Here is a 16,786-nt window from a genome sequence, read left to right on the forward strand (position 1 = left end):
GAAGAGTGAGTGTCAGAGGGTTGCAGCATGAGAAGGGCTCTGTCTGATGTTGCTGGCTTCAAAGGTGGAGGAAGGGGCCACTGGCCACTGTGGGCTGTTTCTAGAAGGAAAAGGCGAGGAAACAGATTGTCCCCTAGAGTCCCCAGGAGGAACTCTACCAACACTGTGATTTTAGCCCCGGGAGACCATTTCAGAAGACCTACAGAATTGTCAGACAATATGTTGGTGTTGTTTGAAGCCATTAAGTTTGTGGTAATTTGTTATAGCAGCAATTAGAAATGAATACACTCCCTCTGTTTCCTACTGGTAAAGTAAGAATCAGGGTAACACCTATGTTATAGAGCACCATGTGGTTTAAGGAAGATGACATATGTGTGGTCCCTTGGACAAGATCCAACATACAGGAGACCCCAGGGAAAATCACTCCTTCCTCTCACACCTCTAGTCGCCATCTTTGGCCATAAATAACAATAGTAGATGAAACATACTGTGTGAAGAGCTCAGGCCCTGAACTAATGGCTTTACAGATTCATGTACTCTGAATTTATTCAGTACCTGGGAGGAAGGGCATCATCCTCATCTCAGAGGAGAGGAAACTGGCCCAGGGGTAGGATTTAGACGCACATCCTCCAGAGCCCGCTGGCCATGTTCCAAAGCCTTGCTTCTCCAAGTGTGGCCCACAGACCTGTGGCATCAGCCTCTCCCGGGAGCGAGACACAGTCTCAGCCCCACCCTGGACCTCTGTGGCGTCAGCAGTTCAACAAGATCCTAGGTGATTGGTGTTCACATCAACACCTGAGAAACGTGGCTTGGAACCTGTAGTGCTCTGTTCTCTCTCACCTCACCCTTGTGGGGCCGCCTCCGGGGAGGCTGTCTGCTTTGCGCCTTTCTCCTCTGATTCTACTTAGAAAACTCCTATTCATTCTACAAAACCCAATTCAGAGGGACCCCAGTCCTGACCTCCCCAAATAGAGTTGCTCTTTTGTCTGGCTCAGGCCTTCATCAAATGCCTGAGCTCACTGGCAGTGGTCTCAGTCTATGCCTGTCTCTTTTAGGCCTTGACCAAACTTCAGAGCAGAGCATTACCTTCTGTCATTCAACCAATGTTTACTGAGCATCTACCATGTGCCAGGTGCTGGTCTCATCCTGGGGCTATGGCAATGAATAGGACAGACAGGGACCCTGGTCTCCAAGCTCACATTCTGGTTGGGAGAGAAATAATATCCACTGTAGACAAACACATTCAGAAAGCATGAAGTAGGATGAAGAAAATAAACTAGGCAAGAGGAACTGGGAAGAGGGTGAGTGATGTCAGCGGCAGGATCAGGGCAGCCCCACTTCTTTCTGTGCTCCATGGATTCGCCCAGAACCTGACATATCAAACATTCAAAAAATTGCCAGGTTGGATCAGATCCAACCTTTCTTCCTGATAGAACTGCATGTTTTTTGTAAGTTCACATCCTTTCTGAGAAGCTGCTAGGTAACTGTTTCCCTACCAAGAAAGCTTCTGAAACTTCCTTCTTCTCTATGAAGCCTTTGAGGTAAAAGTTCAAAGTAGAAAATGCCCCATTTTCCAGCAAAGCCCCACCCCTCTCTTCAGCCAACACGGGCAACGTGGACTGCCTCTCCCTGGCGCCTGTCATTTCGTTATTGAATACAACACATCACGTGGTCCGCATGCCAGAGTGCGCTTCCCAAACGGGGGTCAAGGTCAGAAAATGTCAGCCTCTGAGGGAGAAGCGGTGAGGGTGGTAGCAAATGGGTGAGAGGCTCTCTCTTTAGAAGCAACCACTTATCCTGGAGATGCTCAGGAGAGGGAGCGGAGGCGGCCAGCCTTCCACCCCAATCTTACCTGCAAGCACTGCTGGCGGATGTGGGATATTTGCGCACTTATTTACAGATGCACGGATTTATTCACGCTTAGCTGCTACGCCCTGCCTGGGCTGGCATTGCTCTGCTAACGTTATCAGCCCCGGAAGACAAAGCTCTGCCTGTAGTTTGCCATTGGCAGGGAGGAGCTTTTGCAAACTCAGAGCTTGCAGAGGCCAGAGGAAGGCCAAGGGAGAGAGGCAGCCACACTGACACTTGGGGAGCGCAGAGCACCTGCCACACACCTGAAGGGACATCTGCTGCCTGGCTCCTGCTGATGCTGCCGAGCGGGAAAGGGGCCCGGGGTGACAAAAATACGATGATTTTTTTTCAAGGAAAGCCCCAAAGATGAACTTTTAAAAAAAGATAGGAAAGTTCTCCATGTGTAGAACATTTGAAGGCCAAGCACAGCTCGCTTGCAGGTCACCAGTGGCAGCTGGGAGTATAATCAATAATAAACACACTGCTGCTACTCACGGCACCTGGCATTTCTCGAGCGCTCACTCTGTACCGACACCTTGCTAAGCACTTTGCATGGAGCATCCTACTGAAACTTCACAGCCAACTCACGAGTGAGATCTAATTCCCCCACTTACACACGAGACAATCAACTTAGAGCGGCGAAATCCCCGTTCAAGGTCATGTAGCCGGGTAAGTGATAAGCTGACACGGACTCCAGGCCTGGCTAGAACACAATGCCTGCTTTCATCATGACAGTGCTGAGGAAAACCTGAGATTAAATATGCATCCTAGTTTTAGATGCAAAGCTTTTTAAATATTCATTCATTCATTCATTCATTCATTCATTCATTCATCAAACACTGGCTGAGCACTGGGCCTGGGAACTCAGGCGTGGAATCATTCTATCGGAGATGAAAGGTACGATCTTCTGCCTGCACGTTTCTCTTCTTTGTCCTGTCTCAGTGAAGGTCACTCGCTGTCACACCTTACCCAACACAAGCGACAGCTCTCAGGACCTGCGGGACCTCTAGTGTCAGTGCCCTGTCTGGGTCAGCTGCCTCCTCACTGGCCGGGCTGTGCGGTCATCTCCTTCCTGGACTCCCCGCTCTGTGCTCCTCTTCCTCCCATCTCCACGTCACTCGGCTTCCTGAGCCCTCTTTCTAAAGTGCAGATCTGATCTTATCATTTCCTCTCCACAGGCTCCTCCTGGCCTTTTTTACAGAGCATAACCGGCTCTTCATGGTATGGTCTTCAAGGCTGTCTAATCTTTCTTGACTGTCTAATCTCACCCATCCTCTACCTTCCCTCCCACACCAGGTCCTCCAGCAATACTGGAAACCTGTGTGGTTTCCCAAACACCCCTGCTCTCTCACACCTCTTCCTGGACCATTCTCACCTCTCCACCCTGTTTGCTCACTGTGTCCCTATAATCTCTCCCCCCACTCCTCCATCCCCACCCCTGGTGGATGGTAACTGACACATAGCAGTAACTGAGTACATCTGGTTGAATAAATAGATGAAAACTCAGGATCTAGAGCAAGCATGTCAAACTCAAAGGCTAACACAGGCCAAATAAATGAGTCATGTGGCCCTCGGGCCACAAATTTGACATGCTTGGTCTAGAGGCAGAGCAAAGCTGGAAACAAGCAATAGAGAAGATGAAAGGTATTAGTGGAGGCCTGTGGATGCTGTGGAAGGAAAGAGGGAGGGAACGCAACCCAGGTGGGTGCAGGGTGGGAGGCAGCAGAGGAGCAGGGAAAAGCAACAACTTAGCTGAGCCCTGAAGACAAGTACACTGTGGTTGGAACGAGCCCCCCAGGCATAGGGCAGGGAAGAGGGAATAGATGTTCCTTCCCTCTCTGCCAGCTTCAAGGAGAAGGATGTCCATGCATTTGAGGCACCTTAGTTTTCACAGCGGTGAGAAAGCAGGGCCACCCCTCCTCTTCCCGTCTCTGACCTGGGTGAGGAACATATCCTATTCAAGCTGCAAACTTTTAAAGATGCTGTCATGCACTGAGTACAATTTCTACTTAGCTTTCAACTTCTCCAAGAATTTTATTTATATATTTTGGGGGCAGGGGAAAATTGTAAATGTAGTTAGTGTCATAGAAGACTCTGCATAGGTTTTTGAGTTGGAATCCCAGCTCTGCCACTTGCTGTGTGACCTTGGGCAAGTGAGTTAACTTCTCTGAGCCTCTTAAGATGGAGAGAATGGACATCATGGTGCACACCTCCAGCATTTTTGAAGATTGAATAAGAGCTAACTTCTGGAAAGCATCTCAGAGTGCTTAGTGCAAAGAAAGTACTAAACAAATGATTGGCTATTATTATTATTCTAGTTATTATTAGTACTGAAGTTTTTCAAAATTTCCTTCTTTGTAAAATATGTTAGAGAAAAATTGAGGAGGAGAGTTCCCAACCTTAGGGAGAATTCAAGAAGGATATGTGCAGACAGAGATCCAGGTGGAGTAGGGGATAGGGGGTGGGAAGTGTGACAGAAAAGAATGAATGACCTTTTATGCAGAGAAAGTGAGAAAGGCGAGCAATGGGGCAACATGGGGTAAAGAAGGGTCTCAGGGTCAGCCATGGCCAGTCACCAATAAGGTTTGCCCAATGGCAAGGCCAGAGCGATGACGCCACAGCAACTGTGCACCTGGGATCAGTACCTCATCCTTGGCATTCTCCTTAGCAGTTGGAAGACTACCCACGGCCCAGGAAGTTCAGGGAAGAGTGAATAAATACAGCATCAAGGAGGCATGGTGGCTCCTCGGAGGCAGACCCAAGGCTGCTCTGGGCCAGGCGATAACTAACGGGTTTGGATTGAGAGGAAAGGTTGAGCGCTGTCCAGAAGGAGCACAGCTGCAGATCAGCTTTCTGAAGCTTGATTGCAAAGCCGTGGCCCGGGTTGGGGGTGCAAGGGAAACCCCTGCCTGTTCTTAAGAATGTGGCCCAGCCAGGCCCAGCAGAAAAGACTGGTCAACGGGATGCTTGTGTTTCTGTTTCTAAGCCCAGCTCCCTCCTTAGATGGGAGCTCCTGGAGAGAGGCGCCACTCTTTTTTTTTAAGTCACTCATTCAACATGTAGCTCTCTGTGCCGAGGTGAACACGGCCCCTGCCCTCATGGAGCTTACAGTCTTAGAGGGGACACAGATCATAAACAAGTAAATGCTAAAAAGAAAAAAAAAAGTCTGTGTTATAATGGTAAAGAAGGAAATAAAGGAGATAGTGGGACTGGGGGCGACGTGAGATTCGGGTGGTCAGGGAGGCGCTGGGAGAAGGGACACGTGAGCGAGACTTTCTGGATCTTTGAACCCCAGGGCCTCATATGCGTTCACTGGAGGCTTGTTATACCCGGAAGTGGGAAAGGAATGGAGGATTGTGATGCCCCTCTATTGTACATTGCCTGTAAGCGTCTCCCTTCTTCCTTTATTCTCTGTTCACTACAGCTGACAGTGTACGTCACCCGGGCACCACAACACCCTCCCCATTGTGCCTCACCCCGTCCCTGTCTCACCAGCTCCCACCCCGATGCCCTCCACAAGGGCCTCAGCATCCTGTGACTGTGCTGATGGGCAGAGCTAGTTGGGACCTCCCCCTGCTCGCCAGCTTTCTGGGTCTCCCTTTTCTTCCATGCTGAAGCACATACTGCTCCGTGAGCCATTTATGATCCTTTGGGATCCCGTCTCTCCCACCTCCCAGCCTCACTTCTCCCTGCTTCTATCTTCCAGCCAGGCTGGACTGCTTGGGCATCCATGTTTCTGCACATGCCATTCCCTCTGTCTGAAGTGCCTTCCTCTCCATGGCTTGCTCACCCCTATGATGTAGCCTTCAGAACTCCACCTTCCCTGCCATACCCCCTGCCCAGTCTCTGTGCTCCCAGAATCCTGTGCTTATATTTCACACTGTGCCATTGTTATCGTCTGTTAGCTGGTGTGTCTTCTCTACTAGACTAAGAGTTCCGTGAGGGCAGAGATTGAGCCTTTGACTCTGTCCTAGACTCGCACGGTACCTGGCAAGTGCTCAGGGAACAGCTGTTGAATAAAAAAAAAAAATTAGCGATCGCCCCTTTGCTTATCAAGAGAGGCGCTGGTAAGACCACATTCTTCTCTCCTCTGCTGCTTCCTGAGTCATGGGACAGATACCAGCTGCACGCTAAAGAAATCCCTTGGGCCCTCTCAGCACCCTGCCTGCATTTCTCTCTGCCAGCAAGAGAGCTTACCATCTTTCTTTGATTCTATGGCACATATTTTAAGTTTCCACATTTCTGAAATTAGAGTGTGTTTTACAATTGATGCATACATTCAATTCCTTTTCCCCTCTCTGAATGCTGTTTAAGTAAATAGTTCATTTTTTAATTGATAGTGTCTTAGAATTGAGGAAAGATGGAGCTGGTTGAATCAAGTTCTTTATATGCCCAGGAGAAAGGACCAGGATGCTAGGCACAGTAGCTTATTGATAATCCTACAAAAGTTGACATGTAATTTTTGGCGTTGGGAAACAGTGTTCACATCCCTTTACTAGCATTCTTATTTTCAGAAAGTCTGGAGATATAACTGAGCTCATTCAAATTCCAGCTGGAATCTTCAATGATCCTAACATTGTAAAAGATTCCAGGAATCCCTCTGAATTTTAGGAGGGTGAGGAGGAGGGGTGGCGACGGGCTATGTCAGATGTCTAGTGTGAAAAGGAGCTATTATGTGAGATGCCTGCTCTTTAGGATCCCAGAACTGGGTTTCGCCTGGAGGGTCCCCGAGGCAGGGCGGGGCCTGTTCACCACTGCCTCTCTATTTTAAGCACAGGGTTGGCTAACCACCTCCACGGAGTATATTTTAAATGTGGTTGACTGGAGTTAAATCAAACTATTTCCTCCCTTCCCTGGGTTGTCATGGGAAGTTTTGAGGCCAAAAAGACCGCCATACTCAAGCTGGGGTCGACGTGGGACGAGCATGACAAGGAAGAGAAGGGAACAGTGTTTTTTTTTTTTTTTTTTAATTGATTTTTTTACAGAGAGGAAGGGAGAGAGATAGAGAGCTAGAAACGTCGATGAGAGAGAAACATCGGCCAGCTGCCTCTTGCACACTCCCTACTGGGGATGTGCCCGCAACCAACGTACATGTCCTTGACCAGAATCGAACCTGGGACCTTTCAATCCGCAGACTGACGCTCTACCACTGAGCCAAACCAGTTTCGGCAAAAGGGAACAGTGTTCTAAGCCTCACGACAACCTTAGGCACAGGCATTCTCATCTCCATTGAGCAGATGTTGCAAATGAGGTGCAGAGACAGAATTAACCAGTTCCAGGTCACACAGCTTAGAAGCCAGAAGTCAAAGAGCAAAACCCTTTAACAAGACCAGCAAGTCCCTATCTTCGAGTCCTCACTCTGTATCCCCTTTCCACACCATCCAACACCCCATACCCCACACTTCCCCTCCCCGTCTCTGTCCCTAGCCACTGGACCTCCTCCAGTACCCATCTCATTCCCTTCCTCATTGATCTGTGCACCTGCTGCCCTTAGCGGGGCTACTCCTTCTTGCTCTGTTCACCCAGTTAATTCCTACTCACCCTTCAGGCATCTGTTCACACTCAGATATCCAGGGATGCCTTCTCTGCCTAAATAGGATGGTAATATTATAAACGCACAGTCCCATGTGACTCTCCTTGGGAGCACTTACAGTTGGAATTTGCATATACATTGGAATTTACTGGAAGCAGGGTCTGTCTCTATCAGTTGGCTCTCAGGACTCTGAGGACAGGGATCCCCCAAGGGGGCTACTTCCCATTAAGACCCAAACTCTGGCCCAGCACCTGGCACTTGGAGGGGGTGTATCAAAGATTATTTATTTATTTTATTGATTTTTTACAGAGAGGAAGGGAGAGGGATAGAAGGTCAGAAACATCGATGAGAGAGAAACACTGATCAGCTGCCTCCTGCACGCCCCCTACCGGGGATGTGCCCGCAACCAAGGTACATGCCCTTGACCGGAATCGAACCCAGGACCCTGAGTCCACAGGCCAATGCTCTATCCACTGAGCTAAACCGGTTTTGGCTGTATCAAAGATTTAATAAGTAAAATAAATGAGTGAAGAAATGGTCTGTGGCTATAAATTAACCTAGAAATTCAAAGTACCTGTTTCATTTGAATACGGGTATTTGGCTGAAATATATCTAGTTAAGGCTAAGAGGAGTGATTGAGTTTGAAAGTTTAAAAAAATCTCTTGCATTATCCGTTTGGATGTGTGTCTTCTCCCTCACTGACCTGGGAGCGAGCACTCGTGGGGAGCTGTCCCCTGGAATCTGTGGCAGATGCCCTGGGAGATGTGGGGGCAGAAAAACATGGCCAGCGTCTATCTAGACTCCAGATTCTAGAGCAGGGGTCCTCAAACTTCTTAAAGTGTGGGCCAGATCACGGTCCCTCAGAGAGCTGGAGGGCCGGACTATATGAACTACTAATTCCTACTGTAACACCTCGGCTGCGCTCACTGCCCAAAAAACCTGGCGGGCCGGATCAGACTCCTCTGCAGGCCGCATGTGGCCTGCGGGCCGTAGTTTGAAGACCCCTGTTCTAGAGGCTGTTCAGCCCCTAGCACTTCCTTCCCAGGCATTTCTTCCCTCTCCACTTCCTTTTCTTTCCCATCTTTCTTTGTTATCACCATTTGTGTGTCGAGTCTCCCCTTCTCTCCTCTTCCCCCCTTTTCCCTCTTCCCCTCCTTTCTCTGTGTTGGGTCCATTATTTTGTAGAATGTAAAAAAAGAAAAGAAAAGAAAAAAAAGATGCCTTTGCCACCACTGCTGGCTGGATGTAATTTAGAGAGCGGCCCTTGGACGATGTACAGGGACCACCGTTGCGGAAGGTGCGCCCGGCAGCAGGCCGTGGTCATTTGTTCCTTCCCCCACAAAGGCAGGGTGACGCCTGGCTCTGTCACAGGTGCTGAGCCTACAGCAATGAGCAGAGCAGACAGAATCCCTGCCCCTGTGGAGCTGACAGTCCAGGTGGAGGTGGACAACAAACGTCCTGAGTTAAGTGCGCTGCATGCCGGAAGGTGGTGCCCTGGACAAAAATAAAACAGGAAGGAGGGTGGATGAGGGGAGGGGCTGGGGGGGGTGTTGATTGAAATTTCCAACAGGGTGGTCATCGGAAAGTAGATGACAGACACCCATTCATTGGGTTGCTGAACTACCAACCGTCCTGTGAGAAGGCTGTTATCCTTCTTTTTTACGAAAGGGGAAACTGAGGCTGGTGGAGGTGACATGACTTGCCCCAAATCACATGGCTCATGAGGCTGCAGGGCTTGACATGAACCCAGGTCTGTGTGGCCGCAGGATTCTTTCAGCTGCAACACCGCCCACAAAGCTTCATCTGAAACCTCCCATGAGTGACAGGGGACATACATTTGCCACTTTTTGCAAAACGCTTGCAAACGTAAAACTAACGGACAGTTTGCATTGAGGGCACTTCCGAAATGCAAGGGCGAAACCAGAGAGGCCCATGGTGGGTCTGCCCTGGGGTTCAGCGTTGCATTCCCTCAGCCTCATGGGCGTGAGCAGACTGGGGACAGAGCTGTCGCCCTGCATAGTGCAGGGTGCTGGGTGCTGGGTGGGTCAGAACTCAGGTTTCCTGCCATGCTCAGGTTGGCACTCGACGGGGTGCAGACAGAGTCTGATGCCAGTCAGGAGGATATGTAAAGTCAGCCAGGGGCTGTGCACGGAGCCCGCTGGAGGCTTGCAGGGTGGAGCTGAAAGGCCTGGATTCAAGTTCTGACTCTATCACTTTCTGCCCATGAGTCCTGGTGTGTGTGTGTCACAACGTGTGGGTACTCTGATCACAGGGAGGCAGGGGCAGGAAGGCAGGGTGAATGCCTGGGACTGGCAGAGCTTGTTCCTCATTCCAAGGCAAATGGCTGGGCTGCTGAGCCTGGCTCTATGGAAAACGGCAGAGCAGAGCCCAGGACCTTGGGGAGTGTTCTCAGGGTCCTGGGCCTTGGTGGGTAAGTTTGGTAATGAACAGAAGCTTCTGGGGAAGCTTAATAGGGACGGTCCAGAATGCCTGCTCTCTGCCCAGTGTCTATTCTGGTGAGCATTAAGATCAAACTGGCCTTTGATATACCTGAAAAGCAGGAAAGGGAAGAAAATCAATGGGTTATTCTTTCCTTCCCTGTAGAGGCTGAAGGTACCGATTATTTTTCGTTAGCCAGTTAGGAGCTAATGCACCCGCAATGACTGACTCCTTTGGAATTCTCTTATTTTATAATAATGAATTCATGACTCATTATTATCCTTAAAAAAAAAAAAAAAAAGTTCCAGGAAGAACAAATAAACCAGCCTGATTTCCTCACTGCCCCCCTCACTTGATTGTCACAGTCACATGTCCTTATGATGTTTGAATTAATTTCAATAATTTTAAGAACTTCTCAGTCAAGCCATTGGTAAATATTTTTTTAGGCACCTACTGTGTGCAAAGCGCAAAAGGTAGTAGTCAAATTATCTTGGGAATTCTGGAGCCGTGCGCACACAGTATGAAGGCCCATGAGTGACTTCCACACGCAGCTCGTCCATACTGAAAGGCAAGAGTGTCTGGGAAAGGTGATTGGCTTTCCTAACAGACAAGACACACCTTTCCTTCTCCAGAACAGCAGAGCTGTGGCTGAGCCCGGCACGGAGCACTCGCCACCTCTCAGCCTAGCAAAGGCTGTGCAACCACAGACTTGGAAAATCGAGACACGACTTGGTCAGCGAGAGCAGAGCTGGAGGAGGACGGCAGACCCTCCGCAAGAAGCAGCATGTGGAGGGGGAGACAGGAGAAGCCGTGGAAGGAAGAGGAGCTTGGGAATTCAGCAGAGGGAATTAGCAGTCTGAACACACAGCAAGATTTCGGCTGCGCCTCACAGAAAGGAGAGGGGCGGGAGAGGGAGCGAGAAAACAGGGTGCGTTTCTGCTGCAGACCACGCTGTACCCCGGCCTTCTCCTCTGTGGGCCTGGAGATCCTCTGCGGGAGACAGACGTGCAGCTGGGACAGGGGGAGGGAGAGGGGAGAAGACACGCGAGGAGGGAATTTCTTGCTGCCCCTGGAGACAACGATTCCTGTCGGGGACAACAGAGGTTAATGTCTTAGGCAGCCAGCCACTGCTCGGCCCACAGATACTCGCTTGGAACAAGCTGTTTTAGTGTCCTGTTGCAGATTTTATAGAAACGGCCGATTCATCTCTCCATTTCAAGGCTCTTAACTCAGGTTTTATGAAAAGTTCAAGAACTTCCATCACTCGCTACCTACCTGTATCCACATGCAGACCGTCCCCTAACCTCCCAACCCTACTAAGGACACCAGCCTGTTAGGGGTTCAAGTTCATACGCAAAGACACTGCTGTTATTGACTCTGCAGAGGGAACACATAAAGGTATTTCCTCTGGATTCCTGTCCCCTCCTGCTGTGTATACCCTAACAGGTGGTCCTGTCTCTTCTCACTCTTGAGCAGACTGATTCATTCCCAAAGCAGCAAGAGAGGCAAGGAAATATTTTCTCATTCTTATTTCCATCAAAAAGTGAAAGAAAAAAAATCATCTCAAGAGCAAAGGCCCCAGTGAAAGCCAGAGAGCAGGAGAGCAGAAGCAGACAGGGTTGGGTTCTGTCTGGAGTCGTTAGCAGCCTCTGGGGGAGAAGATTTGAAATCTGTTCACAACTTCTTGGGCATGGGCAGGAGGCACAACAAAGAGGTGATGGGGGACCTTATCTGAAAGTCCAGCTTCTCACAAACACCGGAGGTGGGAGGAGACGGAAGCACTGAGAATCTGATTTCTGTACAGCACGACCCTATTGTGAATGCTCAGAAAAGCAAGCCCACGAGGGCCCCACACAGCTGTCTGTGCCAGCCTTCGGAAATGAGCATGCTTACGATCTTTGGAAACCAGCGCAGCCTTTGAAAATAAGTGGCTTAACGTCTTCAAACTATTTCCTAAGGGACTAAGGCCCAACTTCCCAGGGAGTCCGGGGCCTGCAAAGCCCGTGTGGACAGAGGCTTGGGGGATTAAAGGCCAGGCTGAGTGGGGGCCCTGAGCACTCACCCTTCTGCCTGGGCCTTGGCTACAAGTGAAAACAGCACTAAGGTCCCAGAGGGAGCCTGGCCTAGCTGTCCCCTCACTGCCGAGAGGCCCAGCCCCGGGGAGACGGGCCAATCCCGCAGCCCCTGTGAGCACCGCACAGCCCTGGGGAAGGGCTACAGGCCTAAGCTTTTCAGGGATGAATCAGGGAGAGAGAAGGTGTGTGGCTTGGAGAGAAAGTTAAAGGGGCTGGTTGGGCAGCATGTTCGGGGATGTAGGCACCACACAGATGGAATTTTAATGAAAATATTTAAGCCTTTTAATGCACAACTGATCCAAAGTTCCCCCTTAGTCCTCTTGCCTTCTGGGAATTATGAATTGTTTAAAAGATCATAGGAATAAGAAACGCAAACAGACCTCCTCCTAAGGAAAGCATATGTATACCGAGTCACCAGGTGCTGTGGATTGTGCCCCTAAAAGACTGTCCTGCCTTTCCGCTCACCCGTGGCGGCATATCGCCATCCATCTAACTTAAATCCAAAGGAAGCAAATCGCCACTGTGATCATTTCCCTACAGCAGCCCTCATCCACTTTGCTTTTCTTCTCTTTCGGAATAAAAGTCTGCCATAAATGTTTAATTAAATGGAAGTCTTTTCGCGGTTAATGGCTAGCTGCATGAAAGGCTCTTCATTTTTTAAAAAGGAGGGGTGTGTTTAAAACAGTCTCTATTAATTTCCCGATATTGATTCTCTGGCTGGGGAAGAGCATATAGTATTCAGCAGAGAGCTGCTCTGCAGACGATGTTCAAGGCAGCAGTTTGGATTGAGAAAGGGCACCAAATGCAGTATGCGTCAAACAGACCATCGCTCATTGAAGTCACTTAGCTATTCAAAACATGTCCAGCCATCACTCAACCGCTTGCACCAAGAATGTTGCGGGGGGGGGGGGGGCGGGGCACAGAGCTGATGCTCTTCCCCAGACACGACCATTTCCCAAAGAGCGGCTTTTGCTCAGTTTGGGTTAGACCCTGGGGTCACATCGGTTTCTCCCACTCCTGTCCATTTCGCTCGTTTCTCCCCCATCCCCTGGCTTCTACTCCCTGCATCACCATCCCATGTTGAGCTTAACAAACAATCCTGCAGTCTCTGCTTCCCGATGCTGCCTCCAACAGCCTCCGGTATTGGTTCAAACCAGAAGCAAAGCACATAAGCCTTCTCTCTACACAGAAACATGAATCTCGCTGTGCACGTCTCTCTCTGGGTGGCTGTCACCATTCAAATGCAGTCCCTTCCATGAAAGTCTGTTGCTAAATGCAGGTCGTATGACCTGCAGGAGTTTTTTTTTTTGTTTTTGTTTTTTTTCAGTGCTTATTAGTGTGTCTCAGGAGCACATGCCTTCATCCGCACCCCGATCACCCAGGCTTTCCACTGTAGGAACCCCTTCCCCCACAGCACATGCACCGGCACACATGTCCCAATGACCCTGCAAGATCAAGGCAAACAGCTGACATCCCTGTCCCACTGCTCTCCTGCCTCCCCCCCCCCCCCCCCCCCCGCAACCTGCCTATGCCCTCGCCTCCCTCCCTGGCCTCCCTGCACAATGTCTGATTCTCCAACTGGCTGCAGTGCTGACTCTACGAGCTTCTGGATAACAGACATGTCACTCTGCGTGCAAGCGAATCGGTTCTCAGCTTAACCTGCAAGTGAATCGCTGTTTATTAGAACTTGGGCTTGCTTCCTGTGAGAGACGCATGCATTTTTAGACTTTGTAAACGGTAACACACACATACACACACAGCCAGTTGCCTCCAACAGTATGTGTGGCTCATAGACATTACGAAATGCTCTTGAACTCAGCTTGAGATTCTGGAATAATTAGGATTTACCAAGTAAGGATTCTTAGAAACATTTTTTTTTTTAAAAGGGGATTTTCAGATGATGATGTGTCTGGGACTTTGGGGGAGTAAGGGGAGGAGGAGAGGGAAAGGAAGAACATTTTTGAATTCCTCTTATGAAAAGAGGAACAGTGTGAGAGAAACAATTACACACACCCCCCCTCAATAGATGGCAAGACTACATCAAATGGCAAATCCTAATGATTCCGAAGTAGGCAGAACACATTTGACTTTTAAAGACAATCTCTTGTTGTTTTCGTCACATCATAGATGATTCCAATGAAGAGGTCTGGGGAAAGGGAGGTGGTGGAAGCTTGAGAGTTGAGAATGGTTTTTGTTTATTGATTTCCTTTCCTCTGAAACTAACCCAAGCAACCTTGATCTGTGGTGGAAGGAGTGAAGTAGGAAAATGGTGGAATGTGAAGGGGACTTATCCGGGAGGAGGATGGGGATGGGGGGAGGGGAGGGGAGGGGAGGGGTGGGTGGAGAGGGGGAGGAGATGGGAAATCAAATACCTTCTAGGCAGCAGGTTCTCCATAATCCAGAATGGGTCATAACTTCCTCGTTCTTTTTGCTGGTTTCATTCTCACTGACACTTTTGCTCTTGCAAACCCCTCTGGAGTAGAGCCAATAGTCGGTTCCCACAGCTATGGTCATCAGACTGAAGGCAGCGAAAGCACCAACGGTGGTTAAAAGCATTTGAACACCTCGATCAAACAGCCCCATAATTCTTCATTATATAAACACCCAACCGACTTCTGGTTCTTGGGAGAGTGTGTGTGAGGGTGCAAGTACTAAAGCAAAAAAAATAAAATAAAAATAATTCCACTTCTAATAGAATGGATATATGTATGAATAGAGATTATGGAGATATATAAAAAAGGGGAGGTAAGAAAGCTCACGGAAAAAAGAGTATAAATTATAAAGATCACACGGGAAGAGAAGCTTGCCTTTTGAGATCAGAAACTGTTCCAGTTGCAGTGATTTTTTTTTAAAAAAAGGAAAAAATAAAAATAAAAAGACACCCCCCACCCCCCCAAGTGAAATGCCTTAAGCTCTTTTCCTAAAATTCTGGTCTCCAGTTTCCATATGTGATAGCTAATTTGGAGATGGCTTCCACAGTGAACCAGGGAACAGCCGCATTCTCAACACAATCTCTCATGGTCGGGACCTAGACAGTTAGAGATTGTAAAAGCCGAGATGCAACCTTCCGTCTCTGCGGCCTGCGCCATGAAAATCCTTTGCTTCGCCAGTTCTCTTCCTTGGGGGGGGTCTTGGCGCTTTCGTTTCAGACCAGACTTCCCAGTATTCTGTAAGCCCTTGATCTCAGCTGAACAGGTGCGGGGGTCTCGCCTTCCATGGTTTTGCCCCGGCAGTGGCAGCGGCGGCAGCGGCGGCGGCGGCGGCGGTGGCGGCAGCAGCAGGGCGGGCAGGCGCAGCGGCGGTTATTGTTGTTGGTGGCGGGGTAGTGTTGAAGTGGGGGAGGGAAGGGGTTTCTCCCGGAGAATCGAGGCGGGTTTCCCTCCCCCTATCTGCAAAGCTCCTGGAAACAAGGGAGCCGGCGTCTTGCTGCAGGATGGGCCGCCCGCCTGCCGGCCCCCCCACCCCCCAACTCCCTGCCCGCCGGCCCGGCGGAGGCGCTCCCACCTACTGCATTACCGGGTGGTGCTGAACTGGACAGCTCCCTGCGCCTCCCGCTCCGCGCGCGCCCGGGCAGGCAGGGCAGCCGGCCAGGAGGGGGGCGCGGGCCAGAGTCCTCCCTCCCCTCCCGGCAGCGGGCATCGAGGCCAGGGCAGACCTGCGCGGGTAGCGCCGTTCCTCTTTTTACTCCTCTCCCAAACCCTAAAATGAGCGCTCTCCTGGGCTCCCAGAGCTTAGAGGAAGGCGTAGCTAGAGAGAGCTCGCTCCCTTTCCCTCTGCCCCCCCCCCTCTCTCCCTCTCCCTCCCCCCTCGGTGTTTCTTCCAGCTCAGCCTCTTTCTCATTCCATCTCTACGTGCCCAGAGCTTCAAATACAACCCTCCCATCACAATCAGATGGGCACAAAACTTCAACCAGCCGTTTCTCTGCCTGGAAGCGGTGAAAATATAACCTGGATGGGTAATTACAAACGAGGTCTTTCTGTGTTTTTTTTTTTTTTTCCAAATAATCAGTTTCACTTTGCTGCTTGGGAGTTTATTTTATTTTATTGTCACATCAGCTGCGTCTCCTTTGGTTGTTCCTCTCTTGTCTCTTTGTCTCTTATTGGCGAAGTGGGGGTGTGCAGTGCACTGTGTGTGTGTGTGTGTGTGTCTGTAGTTTTCCGTGAAATTCAAAATCTTGCTCCTACAAGCAGACATTTTGGAGAGATTATTCATGGAAAAGGGTGCGGAAGGGTGACTGGTGGTTGGGGCTTGGGCAATGATTGTCATCTTAAGGATAAACATGTTTGTAGGGGAAGTGGGTGAAATGTGAATCCTTCTTAAGTTTCCCATGCCATTCATAAACTGGATTGGAAGAGATAAAAATCTCCCTGCTGGGAACACTGAAACACATCCCAACACATCTCCTCCTCTGCAGAGTCCTTATCCTGGGTTAATCACAGCCTCACCTCTTATTTGTACATGTGCAACTTTTCCTTAATGTAAACCCTGGAAAACGCAGCACACCAAATTCCTGCTGTCACTGATTCCTTTCTTTCTCTGATCAGTTTCATAGTTAAGTGAGTAAGAACACAGAGGCATGATGGATAGTGCACTGTTTTATTTTTTTGGGGGGTGAGTGGGTGGGGAGAAGCTTAAGAGAGAGCTGTGAGTCTGATGGGTCAGTTGAGGGTTAGGGATGTTATAATCTTATAACTCAATTATTTCATACTTTCTGGTCTCTCCCTTTTTATTTTACTTAACAATTTCCCAGAGATCTGATTATTTTCAAAGAGTATGTAATACATGACTGAATTAAAATTAGACTTCCTTTGGTATTGCCCAACTTTTCTCCCTTACCTCAGAGATGATTAGCAGGCATGTCCAATGCATTTGTGTGTGTGTGTGTGTG

The 16,786-nt window shown here is 49.5% G+C and overlaps 1 protein-coding gene across 1 annotated transcript in view; it reads right to left on the reverse strand.

Annotated features, from left to right (window-relative positions):
- Nucleotides 1–15,620, reverse strand: part of CACNG2 (calcium voltage-gated channel auxiliary subunit gamma 2) — a 105,335-nt gene extending 89,715 nt beyond the window's left edge. Inside the window, exon 1 of the mRNA XM_084876866.1 lies at nt 14,271–15,620. Within this exon, the coding sequence (XP_084732992.1) occupies nt 14,271–14,481 (211 nt within the window). The 5' untranslated portion in view covers nt 14,482–15,620. The remainder of the gene's footprint in view (nt 1–14,270) is intronic.
- Between the last annotated feature and the right edge of the window lie 1,166 nt (nt 15,621–16,786).

The sequence above is a fragment of the Pipistrellus hanaki genome (assembly GCF_964339955.1).
Source record: "Pipistrellus hanaki genome assembly, chromosome: 3".
Classification (NCBI taxonomy): Eukaryota; Metazoa; Chordata; class Mammalia; order Chiroptera; family Vespertilionidae; genus Pipistrellus; species Pipistrellus hanaki.